This window comes from Aethalodelphis obliquidens, unplaced genomic scaffold (genome assembly GCF_003676395.1).
Source record: "Aethalodelphis obliquidens isolate GAN/ISIS:26980383/991018 unplaced genomic scaffold, ASM367639v1 scaffold17, whole genome shotgun sequence".
NCBI lineage: Eukaryota > Metazoa > Chordata > Mammalia > Artiodactyla > Delphinidae > Aethalodelphis > Aethalodelphis obliquidens.
The window spans coordinates 28,726,687-28,751,088 of record NW_020837961.1 but is presented as its reverse complement, the minus strand read 5'-3'; the positions used below and the strand labels follow the sequence as shown (position 1 = coordinate 28,751,088).

General features: G+C 35.3%; 1 protein-coding gene across 4 annotated transcripts in view; it reads left to right on the top strand.

Moving 5' to 3' along the window:
- Positions 1-24,402, top strand: part of LRBA (LPS responsive beige-like anchor protein) — a 736,343-nt gene that overhangs the window by 642,030 nt on the left and 69,911 nt on the right. For all 4 annotated transcript variants that reach the window (XM_027117137.1, XM_027117135.1, XM_027117138.1 and 1 more), the window contains one exon: positions 22,298-22,465. In XM_027117137.1, coding sequence (XP_026972938.1) covers positions 22,298-22,465 — 168 coding nt within the window. The remainder of the gene's footprint in view (positions 1-22,297; positions 22,466-24,402) is intronic.

The window sequence follows — 24,402 nt, the reverse complement described above, 5'->3', positions numbered from 1 at the left end:
ATTTATGATGTCCTCTTTTTGACATCAAAGGCCAGAGAATCTACTGAGAAAGAAAGTGAGGCAGGTATTTAATTTAGGGCAGCCACTGTAAGGGAGTATGACATTAAGAGACACAAAAATTACCAGAGTAGAATTTGAGCCCCAGCTGAAGATAGAGAGCTTGGATTTATAGTAAAATCATTGGTATATGTTTTGATTTTCTGTAGTGAAGCATGGCAGCCCATGTATAGAAGCTAGAAAAGTAGATCATGGGATTTACCAAGATTAAGGATTAACAAAATAGGAATAGGAATAGCCAAATTGGTGAGAGTCTAGATTGCTTGTAAAAAATCTAGGTGAAAATAACCACCATGGGGTCTGGTGTGGGTTAAAACAGGTCAAGCAGGTCTAAGGAAAGTGTGGACTGGAAGATGTGTTTTTGTATTACTGTACTATAAATTACTGCAAAATTTAACAGCTAAAAACAGCAGTAGGCATTTCTATCTCACATAGCTTTTTTGGGTCAGGAATTTAAGAATGGCTTAGCTAGGTGGTTCTGGCTCTCTAGCTCTCATGAGATTGTAGTCAAGATGTTTTCTGGAGCTACTGTCATCAAAGGTATGACTGGGGCTTCTAATATCACTCACTCACATTGTTGGTGAGTTGGCAGGAGACCTCAGTACCTCACCACATGGCCCTCTCCATAGAGCTTCTTGAGTTTCCTCACCATAAGGCAGCTGACTTTCCCCAGGCCAAGCCATCCAAACTGGAGAAGGGTAGAAGGCACAGTATCTTTTATGACTTAGTCTTGAAAGTCCCACTATGTCATTTCTACAGTGTCCAGTTGGTTGCACAGGTCAGCTGTATTTAGCATAAGAGGGAAGCAGCAAGAGCTTGAATACCAGGTGGGGGCCATCTTGGAGGCTAACCACCACACAAGGAGAACTGGAAAGGGAATTGACATCTATTAAGAACTTACTGTGTACCAAGCGTATAATTTAATTCTTGCAATAATTTTATGAGGAATGTAGTATTTTTGCATTTTAGAGATGAGTAGCTTGGAGCTTTAAGAATTTAACTATTGGGCTTCCCTGGTGGCACAGCGGTTGAGAGTCCGCCTGCCGATGCAAGGAACACGGGTTCGTGCCCCGGTCCGGGAAGATCCCACATGCTGCGGAGCGGCTGGGCCCGTGAGCCATGGCCGCTGAGCCTGCGCGTCCGGAACCTGTGCTCCGCAACGGGAGAGGCCACAACAGTGAGAGGCCCGTGTACCGCAAAAAAAAAGAATTTAACTATTGCCCAAGATTTTATAACCATTTCAGCCAGGCTTGGAATCCAGATCTGTTAGCCTGTTTCCATAATATTTCATCATATAGAGAAAAAATATGGTGTAGTGGTTTGATACATCTACTTTGGAGACATAAGGTTGTCTGAGAATTAATTGGTATAATTTATGTAAATTATCACAGTAATCCAATAAATAGTAAGCCATTACTTATTGGCTGTTTTTATTGTCATGTGTCTTTGTAATTTAATAACTGAAAGAAATTACAAGAAGTGAGGTTAAAGGGCATGTTTGAAAGAAAAATTAACTAGCAGAAAAGTAGGTTATGGTTATTCAAGGACAGTTGGATTTGAAATGCTTGGATTGTTAAGTCAAAGTATATATGCTCAGAGGTGACTAATGTGAGCAGAAAAGGAAGACTTTGAGGGAAGAGCCTTTAGTAAAAATTCTCAAGCCGTCAAGAATGATGACAGGGAATAGAACTGAGAAGCAAAAGCTGAAAAAATTGAAGGAAATGGTATATGCTTCATAAAGGCAGTTCACAGTTTGCACAAGAATAATTTGATGAAATGTTAAAATGTTGAGAATATAGACAGTATTTTAAGTTTTAAGCTTTACGGAATCTTGAGTGTTGATAAATGCAAACTATATTTTTACCCCACAAATATATAAAACAGGATGTTTCTTTAAAATTATTTCTATATTTATATGAAAGGTTATGCTACTACTTAAGCTGGTTTTATGTTCTTAGTTCTCTGCTCTCTACACCCTTTTGTACATACTTGTTTTCATACCTGTGTCTTCATTGGACTGGGAGGTCCCCCAGGGCAGGTACAAAATGTCTCACTTATCTTTGTCCCACAGTGCCTAGCACAATATTTGCACAATAATATGTAGTAAGTATTAGATAAATTAGTGGCTTGGCCGCTCATACTTTTCAACTCACTCTGAAAAAGAGACTGATTATATTCCTACTGGGATGTGTTCATATAAATAATATGAAAAGTATGGATTTAATATTTATTAATGCATGCCATTCTGTAGGCCATGACACATGTGCTAGGAATGAAGTCACTGAGAATCCTTTGATTAGGGCAACCACACTCCTAGCGGTTCAAAAAGTAGCAGTGGAACCCCCTAACATGTCCTAGTAACTGTCTTAGGTGTGAGATCCAAAGATAAATGAGCTGTGACTCATGTCTTTAAGTAACTTATAGCTCAGTGGAGGAAAAGGCAGACATATAAACATCATTTTAAAAAAATATAATAAACTTTATTTAAGAGCAGTTTCAAGTTTATTTAAAAATTGGGCAGATCATAAAGAAAATTCAGTGTACACCCCGCATTCCTCTTGCCCCCAATTCTTCCTGTTCTTAACATCTTGTAGTAGTGTGGTACATTTATTACAATTAATGAGCCAATATTGATACATTTTTATTAACTAAAGTCCGTAGCTTACATTGGGGTTAACTTTTTGTGTTATACATTCTGTGGGCTTTAACAAATATATTATGACATGTGTTTACCATTACAGTGGCATACAGAGTTTCAATGCCCTAAAAATCCCCTGAGCACCACCTGTTCCTTCTTCCCCCTTCCCCCCACTCCACATTCAGGCAATCATTTATCTTATTATTGTCTCCATAGTTTTTCCTTTTCCAGAATATCATACATTTGGAATTATACAGTATATAGCCTTTTCAGAGTGGCTTCCTTCAGTTAGCAATATACATTTAAGGTTCCTCCATGCCTTTTCATGGCTTGATAGCTCATTTCTTTTTATTGAGGAATAATATTCCATTGTATGGATATACCACAGTTTATTTATCTATTCAGTTATTGAAGGACATCTTGGTGACTTCCAACTTTTAGCAATTATGAGTAAAATTGCTGTAAACATTCATGTACAGGTCTTCATGTGGACATAAATTTTCAACTCATTTGGGCACATACCAAGGAGTGCAATTGCTGGATCATATGGTAAGAAGTTATTTAGCTCATAAGGAACTGCCAAGCTGTCTCCTACTAAACAGTGTTGCTCCACCAAACATCTTAAAATGTATTTTGGTAAGTTTTAAGATAGAGTTATCATAGTAGAGGTGTTCAGATAGAGGTATCATGGTTAATAGACATATAAACACAGTTAGAAGAGCATCGAGGTAGAGTAGTCATGAGAAGTGCACTGACAGCTCTGAAAAAAAAAAAAAAAGCAGGGAGATCAAGAAAATGTCAGCATCAAAATTTGTAAAATGCATGTCTGAGGCTTGGAAGAAAATTCCAAAGGTAATAGTGGAGAATTCTTTTTAAAAGATGCTGCATCACTACTGCTTTTAAAGGCAGTGAGAACAGTATTGTGAAGAAAAACACAGATTTCAACAACTTCAAATCAGGAAGTAATTCAGAAGAGTTGGACTCTGAAGCGTTTTATAAATAACCAGTTAATTTCATTTATAGTTTCTTTTTTACATATGTACAGTACTTAATAAAATCTAAGTCAAAAGTCTGATAGCTCTTTTTTTAACATCTTTATTGGAGTATAATTGCTTTACAATGGTGTGTTAGTTTCTGCTGTATACAAAGTGAATCAGCTATACATATACATGTATCCCCATATCTCCTCCCTCTTGCGTCTCCCTCCTACCCTCCCTATCCCACCCCTCTAGGTGGTCACAGAGCACCGAGCTGATCTCCCTGTGCCATGCAGCTGCTTCCCACTAGCTTATAGCTCTTTCAATCAGTATAATTTTAAAATTCTGTATCATATAGCATTCTATCATTATTTTGCAGCTTTTTATTTGTTAGCAATCCATGAAATAAAAGTTCATCTTACAGTCAAGTGGAATCTTAGGTTTATGAAATTAGTATATTTTACTAGGCATGATATGTTTATTAATGTTTAACGGATCTCAACCAAAGGTTATTGTACCCCTAGAGCTGCCACGGCAATTTCTCAATGCTTTGAGTGTAGATCTCTTACCTATAAAAAGGCAACACGGGTTAAATTCTAGTTCCTGTGCTTTGGCTGAATTAGATCAGTGCCACTGGTTATCTCATTCTAATCAGAAGGTCTGGCAGACATATATACATCTTGTCAAATGTATCTGATAACATTTGACTATTTGATAACTCTTTTCAAAACATGTTGTCCATGGAAAAGAGAAACAATGAAATAATAAAATAAAGACACTGAGATAATATTTCCTAAGAAGAAGACATCTTCAATATGTAGTATTTAAATAACATCAATTTCTTATTTTATACCAGGTAATACTTCCCTTTGGGTCTAAATTCAGTAAGTCTTCAAACAGCTGCCCATCTGCTAGGAATACTGAGCCTTATAACTAGCGTTTATAAGATGACTCAAAGTTCATTCATTAAAAAAAAAAAAAAAAAAAAAGCCAGATTGCAGCTGTCAGCTTCTGAGTCCCCACCTCCTTATCCCCACACTCCATACACTGTCAGATATTTAAAAACTCAAAAAAATTAAATCCGCTTTCAGGCTGTGTTCCAGTAGATCCAAATATGGTACACAAAAAGACATCCATCCTGTTCACAAGAGTGAGAGGAAGAGAATTAGATAATGCAGTTATGTTTTTAAATGTGTACATAAGAAGCTCTTTTTAGAATATGTTTTCTTAAATTACTTCACATCAGCATGTGTAAGTTAAACAGGGTTTGGTTCATAGTATTTTCTTCCTTCAGAACTGTCTTTCCAACAGGGATGATAAAGTGAAATATAAACATCACAGGAGAAGTGAGCTGGTTTCTAAACATTTCACTGATTTTTTTCAAAATAAACAACAGATCATTGTTACCTTTAGTGAGGAAATATCCCCTCAGGTCATTACATAATGAAAAGTAGATTTTAAATGTTTTTATATATTTGATAGAGTCCAAATGCTTCAGTAGTGGTTCTGACTATAGATATTGTTTAAACTTGAGCTTTTTTGTTAGGCTATAAGCCAGTACTCTATGAGGGTGCTTTCCAGAATGATACTATGATGCGATATAGTAGGTATAAATTGGCCTTGCATTTAAAAAAAAGATAGTTTAATTGACAATTTTGCTTTATAGGGTTTTGTTTTGTTTTGTTTTTTGAGAGAAGTGTCTGAGGTTTTTAATCTGTGTGTTTGAATAGTACTACTGATGGGAACGTTTTCTGGAGCTCAGATGATGAACAGTGAGTTTTTCTGAAGGTAGGCATTGTGATTCCTCTCTTCCACAAGAAGCGAGAATTGGAATCTCAGAGGAACAAGCAGCAGCACAGGGTACTGTGAAAATCTGGAACCTGGCACCTTTGGAGAATGAAAGTTAACTCCTGAGTCACTGGTGGCTGAATCTGACGGACCACTCACTTTCCTTGTGTTGCTTTAAATCCTTTTAAATAGCACATAGTGGCCTTTTAAATAATACACTACATATATCTTAGTCTGTGCCTTTTTAGTATTGCTGCTTCTAAAATTATAGAAAATAGCCAAAGATAAAGTTTAGGCCTTGTCTTAAATCTGCTTATGTTCCCTTTGTTGATATTAAAATCATTGGCAGTATTTGTAAGTGGAATATTCTTCATAAGAGAAATGTGAAAGAATTAGCTAAAACATTTGGATAGACATTTGCCCCTCTCTTTGTGCTTTTTATTGGAATGCATGGCTAAAAATGGTTTAGGGTATAAGCAAATTTTGATTCTAGATGCTGAACTCCTAATAGCTTTTAAATTTATACAGTTTTTGTTTAGCTGTCAAAACATTTAATTATATCATACCCAAAGGTGTAAAGCTGTCAAATAAATCCGAGTTTAGGCATAAACATTTGCTAAGTTACATGTGCTACTACACCATAGTTGCTCCTGGGCAGCTTGTGAACCTGTTTAAGGGGGAGGGGTGTGTCTAGGAACATTAACTCAGCAGGTACAGAACAACATTCGCCCAATGAATTGATGATTACTTGTAAAACAGCAGGTAGTAATTCCCCCAGTCTTTGTAATTCCCCTCTTTGTAAAATAAAGCAGACTAGAGAGTGTGGTGGATTCTTTGGCTCAATTTGCACTGTAAGAAAGCTGACTTTTTGCAAAAATATGTATTCTTTCTTTCCTTGACTTAACATTATTCTTTTTTTGTTTTCTCTTCAAAAGCAAATGTATGCCATTTGTACTTTATATCCTTCTCCCCTACTCAGGGGTCTCTTGCTATAGGAATGATGATCCCCATGGATTTTATAAAGGAAGTATTAACACTGATCAACGATTATTATAAATGTAAAGTTTTCTGTGTAAAATATTTTTTCCAGCTTTATTGAGTATGATTGACAAATAAAAATTGTATATATTTAAGATGTACATGTGATGGAAAATATTTTTAGAGAAAGAAAACTTTTTAATTTTTTAAAATTCTTATCTGGTTATTTCATAAATAACAATTTTGGGTATTTGATGACATTATTTGGAGGTAGATTGTTAGCATTAATACTAATGCAGACTTCACTAATGCCAAATTCACTGAGAGGTAGGGGAGTAAAGTAAATTAGTTCTACTTTGAAGCTTTTATTTTCTTCCCCTTTCAAAATGAATGGGAAGGCCCTTGAATGAAAGCTGCTTTTCATTAGTGCTACCAAATGCCTACTTGAAAGAGTTGAGTTCTAACTGAACACCCACACAAGAGAAAGGGAAAGCTTCCTTTTCCTACTGGAGGACCATCAGCTAAATAGCTCTTGGCTTCTCTTTTCCAATCAGGTGGTTTCACATCAGAGTTAATTACTCCAGTCATTTATTCTAATCACCCTCCTCTTATGGCTAGCTGCATTCTGTCATGGGGTGGCATCGTTTGAAGCCAGTTAAGTTTGAAAACCACTGCAGGGTACTTGAGACTCATTAGTGAGGCCTATCCATGCCTGGCTTTGGATTTGCTCCCTGATTAACTCTGGATCTCTCTGCCTTGCTCCCTCCTCCCGCCATCCCCCAGCCCCCACTCGTCAATGCAGTTGCTCTAAAGAGGAATGTTTCAATTAACTCTTGCCTTGCTGTTTGTCTTTTCACCTACATATTTAAGAAAAATTTAAATGCTTACATTGCTAATAATATATTTGATAGATTCTGACCTTATAACTGCATCCTTTGAGTTGAATTTAACTGAAACTGTAGACATTCTACAAAGAAGAGTTATAATTTTGAACAACAAGGCAGGAAAATGGTGGTCTTTCAGAATGAATGCATCTATGTCTCGATCCAATTCTCCTAACATAATAAAGGTAGTGGTTCCAACTCTGGTTTTATAGTACTCTAGTGTGTCTTACCAGCTTATAGAAAAGGTTACCTGGAAAGCTTAAAAAAAGTCTCAAAACAGTTTGATGTTTGACATTTTTATTATTGTAGTTTAATTTAAAAGTGTTTGCCAAGTGGCACATTTAAGAGATACTAAAATCACATAGACAAATAATATTTGTGCTATACTTTTTTTTTCTAATTTATTTATTTATTTTTGGCTGCATTGGGTCTTCATTGTTGTGCACGGGCTTTCTCTTGTTGCAGAGCACAGGCTCTAGGCACACGGGCTTCAGTAGCTGTGGCTCGTGGGCTCTAGAGCGCAGGCTCAGTAGTTGTGGCACATGGGCTTAGTTGCTCCCCAGCATGTGGGATCTTCCCAGGCCAGGGCTCGAACTTGTGTTCCCTGCATTAGCAGGCAGATTCTTAACCACTGCGCCACCAGGGAAGTCCCTGTGCTATATATACTTCTTGAAAAATAAAAGGAAAATGTGTAGTCAGTGCCCTGATTAGATAGTTTGAGACAGTGTTATTGCATGAAAGTATTTAAAACATTTTCTAAAAATTAACAAAAACGTATTGAATTTGGTAGTTAATTGAAAGTGTTTATTTAAATAGGAAATAGAAATTTTCTCCTTTCTTTTTGCACGGTAGTTTGATTTAAAGAAATCAAATAGTTTATGTGTCAAAACAAAATATGATACACATTAAAATATATGAAATCACATGTTTTAAGTTGCTAATGTTTAGCAGAATGAACTCTTATTGTTAATTCTCAGAGCAAAGAAGTTTAATGGATTGCTTCTTTATTGAGGGTCTTTGGACTTAGCAATTAACAAATATGTTGGTATTCTGTCTTGCTCTAAAGGCTGATTTTTTAAATTCAGTTTTTAAAATCTCCTAATGAATATACAGTTCAATTAGTGAAAAAGAGGCCTAGAATATAATTTCTTATTTAGCTCTATAATTTTTTTTTTTTTTTTTTTTGCGGTACGCGGGCCTCTCACTGTTGTGGCCTCTCCCGTTGCGGAGCACAGGCTCCGGACGTGCAGGCTCAGCGGCCATGGTTCACGGGCCCAGCCGCTCTGCAGCATGTGGGATCTTCCCGGACCGGGGCACGAACCTGTGTCCCCTGCATCGGCAGGCAGACTCTCAACCACTGCGCCACCAGGGAAGCCCTATAAATATTTATTGAGTATTTACTGTGTGCTCAGTTCCAAGAATGAGATATAATCTCTGCCTTCCAGGAATTCAGCTACTAGTGAGCAAGGTAGAAAAATAAACTATAATACAAGGTAAAAGTGTTAGTTTTGAAAGGCAGGTGTAAAAGTGAAAACCAGTTGAAAGAACAATAAAATCTATAAATAAAGCCTTGGGGTTGACATGGCACATCAGATTTAGTGTATACTCAGCAATACTTAATAATAGTGTCACCAAATGGTATATGTGAAACCCATTAAAAATAATTCTTGGTATGAAATGGTTTCATATTTTTAGAAGTTTCATAATGCAGCTTTGGCATATACCATTCTATTTCAGAATTTTTCAAAAAGATGTGTACTGACATGGCTTCAGGAGTCAGATTTGGGTTCTGACATTTACTAGCTGTGTGATATTAGTCTATTTACTTAGCATTCTTAGCCTCATTTGTAAAACAATTTTTTTTAAATGTAGTGCTTATCTCATAAGATTACTGTGAAGATTAAAGAAAATAATCCATGTAAGACATTTGGCATAAAACCGGGCAAATTATACGCAGTCACTAAACGTTAAGTGCCGATGTTCCTGTTATTATAGTGTTGTTTAGTTGGTCAGTGAATTTCTTCCAGGTTGACCTTCAGATGCATCTTCCTTGCATAATATGTGGTCTTTCTAGAGGCTTTGTCAAGGTTATGAATGACTTTATTTGCATCCATCTTCCTGACATTGTTCAAGAGAAAATAAAATATGAAAGATGATACTGTAATATCCACTTCACTTTTTCTTCTTTCCATGTAATCAGCCTACCCTAAATTTGATTGTATGGTTAGCAAACTGTAGACAAATCATTTGTAATGACTAGTAATCACAGAAATTCTTCACATTTTCTAAAACTCTGCCAAATTAGCACAGTATCAACTGGATAAAGTTTCTATGGTCAATTTCATGCTTCTTATACAATTCTTTAAGAACATAGTCCCTCAGCATAGATGCTGAATTGTGCTAAATCACAAGAATTTCTTAAATGCCATTCATTCATTCAACAGACATTTTTAGGGGCCTGCTGGGTAATTGGGTCTGTGATCACAAAATTGGAAGAATATGACACCTGCCCTTTGGGGCTGTCATTACAAAGATCAAACAGACATGGCAGTAACTAATTAGGGAAATAGATTAAGTGATGTGTTTATTTATTCATTCAACAAATATTTTGTGAGTGCCTACTACTTATTAGTCTTTGGGAATATAGCAATGAGAAAGACAGCATAGTGTCTACCCTTTTGCACCATTTTGTTTAGTGAGGGAGATGGATAATAAATAAGAAACTAAACAAATAAATATGTAACTTGTGATAATATATAACATAACAAAAAATATAATACTTGTGGCATGTACCATTAAGGAAAAGCTCAGGCTACCATTAAAGCATTCAATATTTTATTCGTTTGTGTGTACATACATTTTTTAATATTAATTTTTATTGAGATATAATTGACATATGACATTATCTTACTTCAGTTGTACAACAAAATGATTCAATATTTGCATGTTTGTGAAATGATCACAAGTCTAGTTAACAGCTGTCACCATGCATAGTTATAATTGTTTATTTTTAACTCTGAAACCGAAAGGAAATGCCTTATGTTGCTTCCTTGGGAAGGTTGGGCAAGGCTTAACCAAGGAAGCTACTCTTGATCTTAGTCTTTAAGAATGAGTAGTAGTTTGCCAGGGAGGGAGCAAGATGACAGAAAGGGCATTACAGAGTTACAAAGCAGTGTGAACAAAGATCTTGACGTTATTACAGTACAGTACGCACGCTCAACTTAACTCAGGAGGTGGCGTGCAGTATGTGTGTAAAGAGAGCTGTGAGTGACACCTGTGGAGGGAGAAGACTGGAGGCACATTATATGAGCAATCCTTAGTGTCTTGTAAGTCAGATGGGCTTTTTCTTTGGGGTAGTGGTGCCCAAAACGTGGTTGCCAGACCAGGAGCTTCAGTCTTACCTGAGGACTTGTTAAAAAGGCAAATCTTGGGCTCAGCTCCAGACCTACAGAAACAGAAACTCTGTGGGGGGAAGCCCAGCAATCTGTGTTTTAACAAGTCCTCCAGGTGATCTTAGTGGTTGTTCAAGTTGGATATCCACTGCTTTAGAGAAAGAAGAACCATTGAAAAGTTTTAAGGAGAGTTGTGAATTGGTCAGGTTTTAGATGGGAATTGAATGGAGGGAGGGGATTTTAGAGAGAAAGAGAACAGTTTGGATAGTGTTAGAATAATTGAGCCAAGAAATAATGAAGCATGGGACCAAACATAGTCACAGTGGAAGGAAAAGAAAGAACGAATTTGAAAGATACTTTGGAGGCTTATTTTCTTAGTAGATAGTATTTTGGAGGGAGAGGAAAAAGGAGCAGCCAAGATGACTGCCCCATTTCTGAATTGGCTGAATGGATGAAGGTCTCCTTCCATAACCAGAAAAGCAAGCAAGAAAGCAAGTTTAAGAGGAAAAGTTCTTCATTATTTTTTTGATGTATTAGGTTTGAGTTACCTGAGGCAGAGCAAAAGAAGTAGTCTAATTTGACGTTTTGGACTTGAAACTCTGGAGATGGTCATAATAGTCGGTTGAGATAGCTGAAATCTGGCTCATCTGGTCTGAGTTATATTAGAAACAAGGGCTTGGGACTGAGTTGCGAGGAGAACGAACACTGAAGATGTCGACAGAGGAAAAAGACCTTCCATTAAAAGGTGAGAAGGAGGGCTTCCCTGGTGGCGCAGTGGTTGAGAGTCTGCCTGCCGATGCAGGGGACACGGGTTCGTGCCCCGGTCCAATAAGATCCCACGTGCCGCGGAGCGGCTGGGCCCGTGAGCCATGGCCGCTGAGCCTGCGCGTCCGGAGCCTGTGCTCCGCAATGGGAGAGGCCACAACAGTGAGAGGCCCGCGTACCGCAAAAAAAAAAAAAAAAAAAAAAAAGTGAGAAGGAGAATCAGAAATGCAGAAAGAAAATCTGGAGGGACGTTAGCAAGGAAGCTTAAAGATAGAGTTAGAGACATAAATGCCATAATGCAGAGAGGGGAAGTGATCAGCATCCACAGGATTCAGACAGATGGAGGTGGTAATCGTAGCAAAAACATTTCCGGAGGTCTAACTATAATAGAAAGACGAGAGATTAGTTAAGAAGTGAAAGCGAGGTAAGGAAGCATAAATAACAGATTTACTTGAATCTCTCAAAAGGTTTAGATTGTTGCTCTCATATTGCCTGTGTATTCATAACTACATAAAAATAAACAAGACTGACCCTATTTACTAGTCATTATTACATTGATAATTCCAAAAGAATCAGACCTACAATTTAGAGAATCATAGACTGTTATTATAGATGTTATGGGATTTCTAAGAGTGGGCAAACGGGCTAGTTTCATATGCTGCTAAAATGAGGTGATTTTTATGAGGTTTATGAATGCATCCGTGTTGTCTACAGGTTTCATGTATCTGACTTTCAGCAAACATTGTGCTTCATATACTAAATCGTAGTCTGTGGCTATATGTTAGTTCTTAAAGTACATAGCCGATACAGCTGAGTAGATAGTATGTAAGAATTCTAACCATGGACTTTTAAGGATTGAGAGTTTACAGATGATATCGTAATTGGTAAAATTAGCCCTTTACCTTTGTTGTTAGAGGAGTCGTAGTGCCATGTTTTGAATTTTGCCACATTTCTTCAGGTATTTGTAAATGGCTGAAGAATATACATTGCAGAATATTGTGTCTGTTTAACAAGTGAAGATGTTATATTTCTGCTCTCATGTCCTAAGATATAGCTGTTCTTCATGGCACTGAGAATTGTAATGACCACTTCAAAACTGCATCAAAGGTCACTTTATAGTCTGCTGCAGGTGTTTCGTGCTTTGTAAGGTTTATCTCTATTTTCAGCAAGAGAACCTGTATATTTTAAAGTGTTAAATATTGCTAATCCCTGAATTCTATCTTTTATAAAAATACTGTAAAAATCTGAATGCAGATTCAGTATTTGGAACTGAATAAAGCTTTACTGCCCAATGTTTTAACCACTAGTCATGTGTGACTATTGATCAGTTGAAATGTGGTTAGTCTGAGTTGAGATGTGCTGTATGTTGTAAGTGTAAAATGTATACCAGATTTCTAAGATTTAATACAAAGTAACTTAATATTGATTATATGTTTAGATAATTTTTTGATTATACTATATTAAAATTAATTTTTCCTATTTTTAAAAACGTGGCTACTAGAACATTTTAAACTCCATATTTGGCTTGCATTATATTCCTACTGGACATCACTGGTGTAAAGTCTGGTGGTTATTTTGTTACCCAGAATTTTTTGGCTTAGACATCTCAGTATTGAACATGAACATATTTTAATATTGAAGCAGTATACAGATTTCTGTTATAGTTATCAGACTTAGATCCAAGAACAGCTTAGGGTTAATTCAAATCTATAAAAGAAAGTTCAAAATATATTTTTTTAAAGATTTAATTTTATTTATTTTTGCCTGCGTTGGGTCTTAGTTGCTGCGTGCGGGCTTTCTCTAGTTGCAGTGAGCGGGGGCTACTCTTTGTTGCGGTGCACTGGCTTCTGCTCCTTGCGATGGCTTCTCTTGTTGTGGAGCACGGGCTCTAGGCACACAGGCTCGGTAGTTGTGGCACGCGGGCTCTAGAGCGCGGGCTCAGTAGTTGTGGTGCACGGGCTTAGTTGCTCCGTGGCATGTGGGATCTTCCCGGACCAGGGATCAAACCTGTGTCCCCTGCATTGTCAGGCGGATTCTTATCCACTGCACCACCAGGCAAGTCCCTAAAGTTCAAAATATTAATGCTAAGTTCAAAACTGAATTAATCTTTTACCATGTAAACTCTTCCTTATCCAGTGTGATCAAGGTCCAAACTTGACATCTGGGTGTCATCCTTCACCTCTCACATTGGTAATCAGTTGGTGGTATAAGTAATAACTTATATCTTAAATCTTTCTGAAATCTGTCCCCTCTTCTTCATTCCCACTGCTTCTTTCTTGACTGGGGTTCTCAGTACCTCTCACATAAGCTATTGTAATCATCTTAGAGATGACTTTGCCTCCCTACCCTCTCTCCAAAGGGATATCTGATCTCCTTAGCCCTAGAATCTAGCATAGAACAGAACTTACAGTAAGCACTCAATAAAGGTTTGTTGATTGAATGGATGACAGAGCTGCTGATATTAATCAAAAGTTGCAGAATGAAAAAAGACTTTTAGCCCTACGTAATATACATGTATACAGTTGGGCACACAAAGTAAGTGCAGATGTAATTCTCTGGCTGAACTTGTCAGTGCTTTAAAACTGACATTTGTTGTCATATTGTTCAACAATATGAATTCATATTCAACATTTGCATTCATATTCTTTAGTTCAAGTTTTTCTTTATTGGTTATTCTTGGAAGTGGTGATATAAGTGTTCTGTTTTGCCAAGGATTTTGATTTGCCAACATAAATTTGTGGCAGTCAGTCCAGAGAATCATTGGTGCCATGAAGACAGCTCCTTGTTTTTATCTGGAGTCCCTGTGGGATTAAACTACATCTGGCAATAAGTAGGGATTCTGGTCTGGGCATCTTCAAAGGCAAGAGACTGCTAGTATTTATCAGATCTATGTGGATAAGCAAATGGGAAGGGATTAAATTTTTGGGGGTTTGTTTTCCTTCTTTTAATAACTGACTATAAAATTAAAACTTCCAGAAGTTCATACAGCAAATTAATACATTTTTCTACGGTTGTTGAAGAGGAAACCTGTTCTTTTTTTATATACCTAGGCAGATAACTAAGAATTTTAGATTAGTATTTTATTTACTTAAGCATATATTTTTTATAAGTACTTTATCTCAGAGAGCATAACAGCAGTTTACAATGCTCAAAATTAATTTTCTAGGGATACTTTACTAATTCTTTTTAAAGGGTTGATCATTTAGTACCGTGGTTTAAAACCTTTTAACATCTGTGTGTATTTGGACATCATGACTGGCATTTGGAGGCTTCTCTTGCCATTTATCTATGTGGGAAAGTTTATCCAGAATTTCTTTCTGAGGAAAATCTTGAATCTGTCTTAGGGAAGACCACTCCCCCTTCCAAGTGAACGTGAGCTTGCCTTCCATAGAGTCTTGTTTGTGTCTTTCCTTTCACATTTTTAAGAGATTATTAGTCCTGTGACTCAGTTTAGCTGTTGTTGAAGCATGTGGCTCTACATTTACGGACAAAATAAAATGGCTGCATTGCAGGTACTTGTCATGGAACGTAATCTAGAATTTACCTTTCCAAGCCTCACCTAAGAGAAATAATGTTTATGCAGGATTGCCTGAAGAATATGTAGTCTCTTCATTTGTCCATACTCTAAATCTATCCCAGGATTAAGTCAGTCCCTCCGAGAGTCACATACCTGGATTCCATCATATTGCCAAGGGAGGAATTTCTTATCTTAGGAATAGAAATAATGTGTTTTTCTAGGCCATCTGGTTTGTTTTTACATTATAGTCACTTTTGACTCTTGTAAGTGTTCGTGTTTCTTTATGTTGCCTGCTAGAAAGCTTAATGTCAAATACATGGCACACCTCTAACAAGTCTATAGAATTTCATGGCATAATTTTTATGTGCTTCCTATCCTTATTTTTGCATTGTCTTACTTCTCTTTTGTTAAATTTATTTTATCTTGATGCATATGCATCATATCTATCCTTTAATTATAGTTGTTCTCTATCGTTCCTTATTAGATTTTTTTTTAAAAGCTCCATCTCCCTATGTGTGTTACACTATAACTAGTTTAACATATCTGTATATTGTGAATTCCTAGATTTTAGATTAAGAGTGACCTAAGGTTGAAATGTTAATTAAATGTTTTAATGTTCTGTAGCTCTAAAGAAAATAGTTGGATAAAATGTCAGCATGTAGGACTATTTTAAACATTAGAAAAACATCATCTCTCTGAAAAGGAGGGTAATTGTGCAAGTTTGCCTAATCCTTTTGATCTTGGCACACAGAAATACAGACTTCAGTTGAGATTAAAACTATGAATTTCAAAGGAAACATGGCCTTCAGTGTGTAAAATATATAACAGCTGGTTGACTACTCCATTTAAAACTACACAATAACAATCGTAGACAGAATGAGTCTCCTGCCAAAAGATGCACCAGTGCTTGATGGTTATTATCAAGATATGATACTAACTCACACTTTTCTTTAGTAATAGTATAAATGTAGAAATGAACAGTGTGCTGCTGGCTCTAAAATCTCTCTTCTGCCCAACAGTTTCAAGGGCAGTTTAGAAGTACAGAACTCCTTGAGTGATTTCTCTATCTGCCTTTCAGCCCGTACTCCAGTGTGTTGTTGACTAAATTTCATTTTTTTAAACTGTCAGATAAAATTTTTATTCTTAGCATCCCACAATTTTTTCCTAAATACTTGATCCTCCTTTTTATCCCCCTTGACATTCATGAATTATTGTTCTTAATGTCACAGCTTCACACATAGTTAAACTTTTTTTTAAGCCCCCAAAGTTAAACTTTTCTTTGTAAATAATATAAAATTTGTTTAACATTCTTGTTCTATGTTTATATTAAGGTAAATATCTGAATTCAGAAGCATTTTTGTGATGTATTTGTAATTAGTGTGGGAGAATGTTAAGCTCATGTTAGTAGATTATAGTTCATGAACTACTTCAGTATTTTCACTGTTGTGTTTCACCTGAACAAGTAATCCTTAAATAGGTTAACTAATGCATTTTTTTAAAAAAAATGGGGATTAATGTGGATTTGTCACATCTGGAAAAATCCCATTTGGAAAGCATATTTACATTTTGAATTTGTATCTGTCCAATATGAAAAAGGAGTTGATTTTTCTCTTACCTTTGTTTCTCAAAGAATTTGATATAACAACAATTTTTCTTTTCTATTTTTTCAATCTATTTCAAAAAAGGAAATTATAGGTAAATTAAAAATTTGCTGAGGTTACTTGGATTCATCACAAATTCAGAGCCAGCATTTAAGGAGTTAATGTATCTTATTAGGGGGACAGGAAATCTGGCAACTATTGCAGAAACTAGACCTAATGGTGCACACAAACAATTTGTCAGTCTCCTTAAATGTGAATAGCTTTCTGCAAAGTGGCTGCTTTTGCTTTGTTTGAACAGGCTAAACTTTTCCTTTTTGGACTTTAAATCTTAGAAGTGAAATGTGATCCACCTATTCAATCAAAATCATTTAATTCAAAGCATATTTTGATTGGAACAAAGTTGACATGGAAAGAAACTCTAGAATAAAAAAGTTGAAAGGACTTTATATCATATATTTAGCAGGAAAATTTGAAACAGTTCTAATTAGGCTGGAAAAAACAGCTTTCTTCAATGTAAATTACAAAGGTCATATATCAATGTTAAGGAAACATTACCACTAGTGTTTGAAATCCAGCACATGCAAACATAACAGACCAGTTCATTTTAAATCTGTGTGTGTGTGTGTGTGTTATAAGAAGGCCGTATTACATGTTTTTAAAATGAAAAATACTTAAAATTCCAAGTTTATAATGTTGTATATAACATTTTTGCCAATCCAAACATTAACTCCTTTGAAACTTATTACTATATACACTCAAATGAATTAAGACTCTTAATTATATGTACAAAAAGTTATAAAACTAATTTTTATACTTTCTTCCATTAAAATGTTTAAATACATCTTATAATTAAATGCATATCAAGTCAAGAGGGTTCGTCAGTGATTTTTCTTATTTGAAGCTTATAGCTATAGCATTTTGTACCTTGGAATTGAACTGGGCCTTCTCAAAGCCTGGGAATGGAAGTAGTAGTATGGGGTGCAGATATGTGTATCTGGGCTGCACAAGCCTATTTCTTTCTGGTTATATAATTATTTCTGTACTTAAATTATTTTGTACTTAAATTATTTCTGTACTTCTGTACTTAAAAGTTTGTAAATAATATTTGATTTATTTATTTGATTTTTTATAAAAATTATTTATCCTATAGATATCGATAGCTTTTATTTAGTTGCTTTTTTTAAATGGCATGGTATGAGAAGATTTAGCAAAAGTGTAACTAAATATTAGCATCAATCTGGGAATTACAAGTATGAGAAACACAAATAATACACAATTAAGGTTTCCTGGTCTTGAGGTAAACAATTATCTAATAATTTCTTTTGTTAATTGAAATTAGTTTTCTTGATTTTACGTAGCTTTTACATTAGAGGAAATATGATTTTTTGAAGATAAAAGGAAATTGCTAGAGTATTTCTAAGGCATGCATAGATTACTGAACACATGATTAATGCTTTTTATTTTACAATTTTTATTCTCAAATAGCTTAGGATTTCTTGGAAAAAGCAAACGATTTCTACGTTATCATATTATTTGACTCCACTATAAGAGGCAACAATAATTTTATATAACATTTTTTATCAGTAAATAATTCATTTCCTTAATGGGTTAGTTTCAGGAAGACGTAGATTGCGATCTTTCAGTGAGATTTATTGTTAGACACAGATTCATATATGTTATAATTATTTCTGACACAGGGCTACACAAATGAGTTATTTATGAATAATTTACTATTTTCTTTATAATATTAAACCTTTAAGTTGTTGATGTTCTGCATGTGGGCCAAACAAATGAAAGTTACTAATAAGTGTGTGTATTTGACATCTGTATACTCTACTTTTTAGCATATCTCAAGTGTTTTAGTCTCTGCTTAATAGATCGCATTAAAAATACAGATATCAGCCCCAAGACAGTTTGTCAAGACTAATATGAGTCCCCCTGGATTGGATTGACAATTCGTGTGAGGCTTCATATGATTGTCTTTTCATAGTCTTATTTGAACCTTAACAATTGAATGTTAGTCACTGATTTATTTTATAATAACTCAGATGAGTTGAATATTATTGTATTGTGTTGGACATTTTAGTGGATTTTCTTTTTTACAAATTTTACTCAGAGCACACATTGGATGTAAATGATGTATCTAGCTTGCTAGGGGAGTACTAGCAATTGATTGGTTAGGTTTGATAGCAGCATGGGAAGAATGTTTCTATCCCCTAGCTGCAAACCATATTTAACTCCAGTCCTAATGAGGACTGTCTGTCCTAAAGGCTTTGAAAAATCTCAGATGCTTAGCATTCCACTGGCATGTTTTTATTTTTTTGTGACTGAAAATGTGCATATAAATAAGTATTTATATAAAGAGTATTTTTAAAAATCTTAACATATGAAAGGGGAATTAAAGAATTTTTAATTTATGTTTTTGAATCTCAAAAACAGAAGTTATAAAATGTATTCCCAGGGTTTTCCATTTTGAATTATTTGTATTTTTTACCCTCAGTAATTTCCTCCAGCTTCTTCTTACCTCTTCAGTCAAGTCCTTAATAAATGCATTTGTTTATTGTCATATATATACTTTTGGTTAGGCAATTGCCATTCACTGGTATCAAAAGGATGTTAAAGTCCTGAACTGACTTTGTATTAAATGATTTTTAAACTTTTGGAAATTCCTGTATATCCATGGCAGTTGTTCTTGTGGGTCCCTTTTTAAAGCTATGATATATTGCAAGAAATGATTGAAGACTGCTGAGATTTTTAGTTTATTTTTTTAAATGTATTTAAAGTTTATTCCTTAAAGTAACTTGTTTATCAACCTCTGGAAGAGATTTTGCCAATAACTGGGTGAATTACTGGTCAACCCCTTAAGGACTGACCAAGTGTAACAGGGTAAGGGGAGGGATGAACCATGGCACTATGGTGACTTCTGCACGCGTGCTTGTGGCATAATGTGAGCATCGTGTCTGTCATTTCAGCATTTTTGCTTAACATTTTGATGTGGTGTCAAGATGTAAAGGTTTAAGCATCTAAATCTAACAAACTTCACCATTTTGAATGTGCATAAAGAAGTAATCAACATTAGGAAGACACAATTCTTTGATGACACATAAAATAAAATTGCCCTGGGTTTTAGAGCTTTAATATTGAGAAAATTCATTTGTACTTTGTCATTTGCTGAGCCTTCTGGAATTTTATAGTCTCAAATCACAATACCACGGACACTCAGGAGACTCCTGACTGTTTTATCTTATTAAACAATTTTGAAATCATTAATTTTTAATTAGCTTAGATGCGGGGTTTCTTTTTATCATTTCAATAGTGTGTGTGTATATGAACTAACATTTTTTATTTAAACTACTGGCGAGAGTATTATTTACATAAATGAGTGTAGGTTCTTTCTTAGAGTATATACTGTGAGTTTGCTTCATATAGTCACACATTTTTGTAGACTCAGAGATATTACATGCTAATCTATTATAGTAGAGCTTTTCAGCTGTTTATTAACTCAGATTTTGAACAACTAAAAAGGACATAAGCTCAAAGATATGTATAGGTCCTTCCCTGATTGAAAGTTCTAATTAAGTGAATTGGAGAAAATTAACTGAAATTAGCTGTCAGAAAGTCACATTTAAATGAGTGATGAGCTAGTCTGGCAGTAAACATTTAAATGATATAAATTGCCATTTAAGTGTATGGTTTAATGTTTGTCATGCATTAATGTGACATGAGACTGCAGTGACAATCAAGCAGCTTGCTCTAATTTGAACATATTTAGGGCTTTTGTGTAGAGTGCGCTGCTCACAAATTAAGACAATTGCTGTTTTTATGTGTCTCTGTAACATGTCCTCCAGCCCCACCCCCTCACCCCATCACTACCCAAGACCTAAGTTAATGAAACAAACATCATTTTTTGTGTGCAACTTGCACTAATAGTTCCTGGATTTTCAGATCAATTTTAAATCCATGTGCTTAAAATAGGACTTTCCTGAAAGTTATTACAAGCCCTTCTCTTCTTACTTCAAATAAAATATGAAGCAGTTTTGTGTTCTCTTAGCTGTTTACTAAATTTATAAATATAATGAGTTTTATAAGAGATGTTTTAAACAGTGACTTTTACAGTTGAAACTAAATAAATATTTTTTAGGCATATTTCAATTCAGGTATACTTTAGAATATGAGAATTGCCTAGAGTTTTATTTACAGAATTATTTTTTAGACTTTATGATATATGATATATTAGGAAGCCATGTTAAATATTAGTTAAAGGAAATATATTATTTGAATTTAGCCATAAACAATTTTCTTATTCATAGGCAGTTTGTTTTGTTTTGTTTTGTTTTGCCGTACGCGGACTTCTCACTGTTGTGGCCTCTCCCCGTTGCGGAGCACAGGCTCCGGACGCGCAGGCTCAGCGGCCATGGCTCACGGACCCAGCTGCTCCGCGGCATGTGGGATCCTCCCGGAACGGGGCACGAACCCGTATCCCCTGCATCAGTAGGCGGACTCCGCAACCACTGCGCCACCAGGGAAGCCCATAGGCAGTTGTTTTAATAAAGCACATATCTACACAAGTGTATACCTGTGAACTAATAGGAACGTCTTTTGTCGCGAGATGATTTATATCTCATTGGTTGCTTGCTATAGAAGTTAGTCAATTTTGTTTTAAAACCAACAGATTTCTTTTTATAATATTGAAAGCGTAGCAGCAAGCCACACCAAAAATACATCACAGTCATACACTTATGACTCTAAAAATAAGAATTTCAGTGAGATACATTACCTGATACAACTTGGTATGCTTCAAATTAAGCTTCACAGTTTGAGTTTGTGATTTGAATAACATTATTTATTGATAGACTAGTCCATAATGCTAAGCTTTTATATTGGAATAATTTTTAACAACATTAAATAAGTATGAATACTTTTCTAAAAATAAGAAGTCTCTACTCATTAAAACTCTTTAGGATTTTTAACATTATTAAGTTCAGGAAACATTTATTGGTACCTATTGTGTTTTAGGTACAGTGCTTGGAACTGGGAATGTCATGATGAATCGCAAGTGGATCTTGAACCCAGCATTTCTGTTGAAAACTTGATTATGTTCATTCATTATTTATTGGACACTTATGTTAATAGCATCAAATATTTGGTCTGATTTGATACTAGTACATAGAATAATAATTCAGTAATTATAAGTATCCCTCCCAAGATCTAATTTGATGACATAAAAACTCAGTTGAAATAACTAAACAATTTGTTTACAGTTGTTACAGTAGACAATAAAATGTAATTCTAGAAAAATTATAAATATTTCAAGTGAATAGTCAATGTTTAACATTTTCACATTTGCTATCCCAAAGTAACATTTACATTGTATGACCTCCTTTCTCTGAAACGTTAAGTTGAGTACCTGTCAGGCCCTGAGTTACAAACGTGACCAAGATAGACCCAGTCCTGGTCCTCACAGTGCTTACAGTACAAGTAGACTAATACTGAAATCTAGGCAATTGATTGTAATTCAGTGTGACAAGTGCTGCAAAGTCTCTATAAAAATAGAGGACAAATTCTGGTGGAAAATAGGACATCAGAATAAGTCTGTTCACAGTCAATTTAGAGGTAAACTTTACTGCTTGTTCTAAATTTCTCTATATATTTTAAAAATAGAATTCAGCATAATAATAAGATCTACACCTTTTTTTTCAGGCTCTGGAGAGTGAATTTGTTTCCTGCCAGCTTCACCAGTGGATTGATCTCATTTTTGGCTATAAACAGCAAGGGCCGGAGGCTGTTCGAGCCCTCAATGTGTTCTATTACCTGACCTATGAAGGAGCTGTCAATCTGAATTCAATAACTGATCCTGTATTGAGAGAGGTAAGTTATCTGACTGTGTCTAACAGGTATCTGTAGGCCAGAAGCTATTAGATCTCATCTTCCCCATGCTTTCATTTTACTGATAATGAAACTGAAACCAGATGGGTAAAGTGCCCTTAAGCAGGATGGATAACCTTTAAGTTAGTGACCTAGCTGGGACTTGAACCCAGAACTTCCCTCCAACAAAATGTTCGACTCAATATAAAATGAGAGCTTTTTCAATTTGAACCCATTAAGGGATCAATAATCATATTTCTAATTTTTATAACTTTGAAGGCTACTCACTAATTTAAAGAACTAGGAAAATAATAATTCATTAAAGAAATAAGATTATAAGCATAAATCTATTTAAATGTGATAAAACACATATTTATATATGATACATAAGTCCATGTATAACCATATAGAAGTTAATAGTAAGAATGAAATCTATAACTTTCCTACATCATCAAACTTGGTGTTGGATGTTACTGAGACTTGTTTTATCTTTGTCATTGATTTTCTTAAGTAAAACCCTCAAAACATGGTTTTGACAAATACAGTATTCACGAAAAACTGCATATAGCCTTGCTTTTTTTTTAAAGTATTTTAATTATACATCCTCCTGCTAACATACATCATATACAAAGATGTATGTATGTTCATGGAATTGAACAGACAACACCTTACACATCTGTACTATTTTAGAAGAGAACTTTATTAAAGAAACCAGGGAGTTTTGATTCATAGGGAAAGTTGTATATCACTGGAAAGGGAACATCGTTTGCAGTAAGATTTGTCGTTTTTCACTGTCACTTGATGTATTTGTTTATAACTCTATTTATGACCTGATCACGTTGACAGTATATGAAAGTACATATTTAAATATATTTGCTAACATCGATTATCACCTGGTTTATGTGCTAGATAAAGAAGGTTAATACACAAACAAAAGCACTATGCACTCGATGCACATTTATCTTAAATTGCACAGGTTTTGAATTGCAGTGTTTCACTTTATTTTAGAACTGGATCAGGTGAACTCTAAAAGACTCTTCCAGTTTTTCAGTTCTTTGAAAATGTTCCTTTCAGGGGGCATTTTATTTTATTAGAGCAACAACTGACTGCATGACACAAAATATGCATAAGCTCCATGTATGAAATTGAGGTTGGAGCAAACATGCAAACGGTGTTACATAACTTCATTGTTAGAATAGAATTGAATAGGCCCATTTACTTTCTTTTTTATTGTTTTAACAGTATTTGAACAGTGGTTCTATTAATGTCCATAATTACTTTTCAGATATACCACCTGGTTCTGTTTTTTTGGGTTCCCTTGTAGTAATTATCCCTATCTCTACTTAGCTATTATATGCATGGAATCAATATAGATTTGATTTTGTCATGTCCTGTTTTGCTTAACATACCAGCATATATTATTTTATGTTGCTATAAAATCTGTGTAGTTTTAATTTTGAAATTCCATAATATTTTGTAGAGTTGCTATGAAAATGTACTTAATACCATTTCTCCCAATGTGGGATCCTATTTTTTTTTTGCGGTACGCGGGCCTCTCACTGTTGGGGCCTCTCCCATTGCGGAGCACAGGCTCCGGACGTGCAGGCTCAGCGGCCATGGCTCACGGGCCCAGCCACTCCGCGGCATGGGGGATCCTCCCGGACTGGAGCACAAACCCGTGTCCCCTGCATCAGCAGGCGGACTCTCAACCCCTGTGCCACCAGGGAAGCCCCCTATTTTTTTTTTAAGGCTTGTCTATTGGTGTGTCCAAGTCGATACAGTGAAACTTTTCCCGTCATTAAAATTTATGCAACATGTGGTTGATAAAGGATGGCTCTCTGTATCTGTGTGATGCTGCTAGTTAAAAAGTGAAACATTCTATCAGCTGGATGTTTCCTCTATAGATCAGTCAGTATAATTGGCTCTTTGTTTTTACTCTG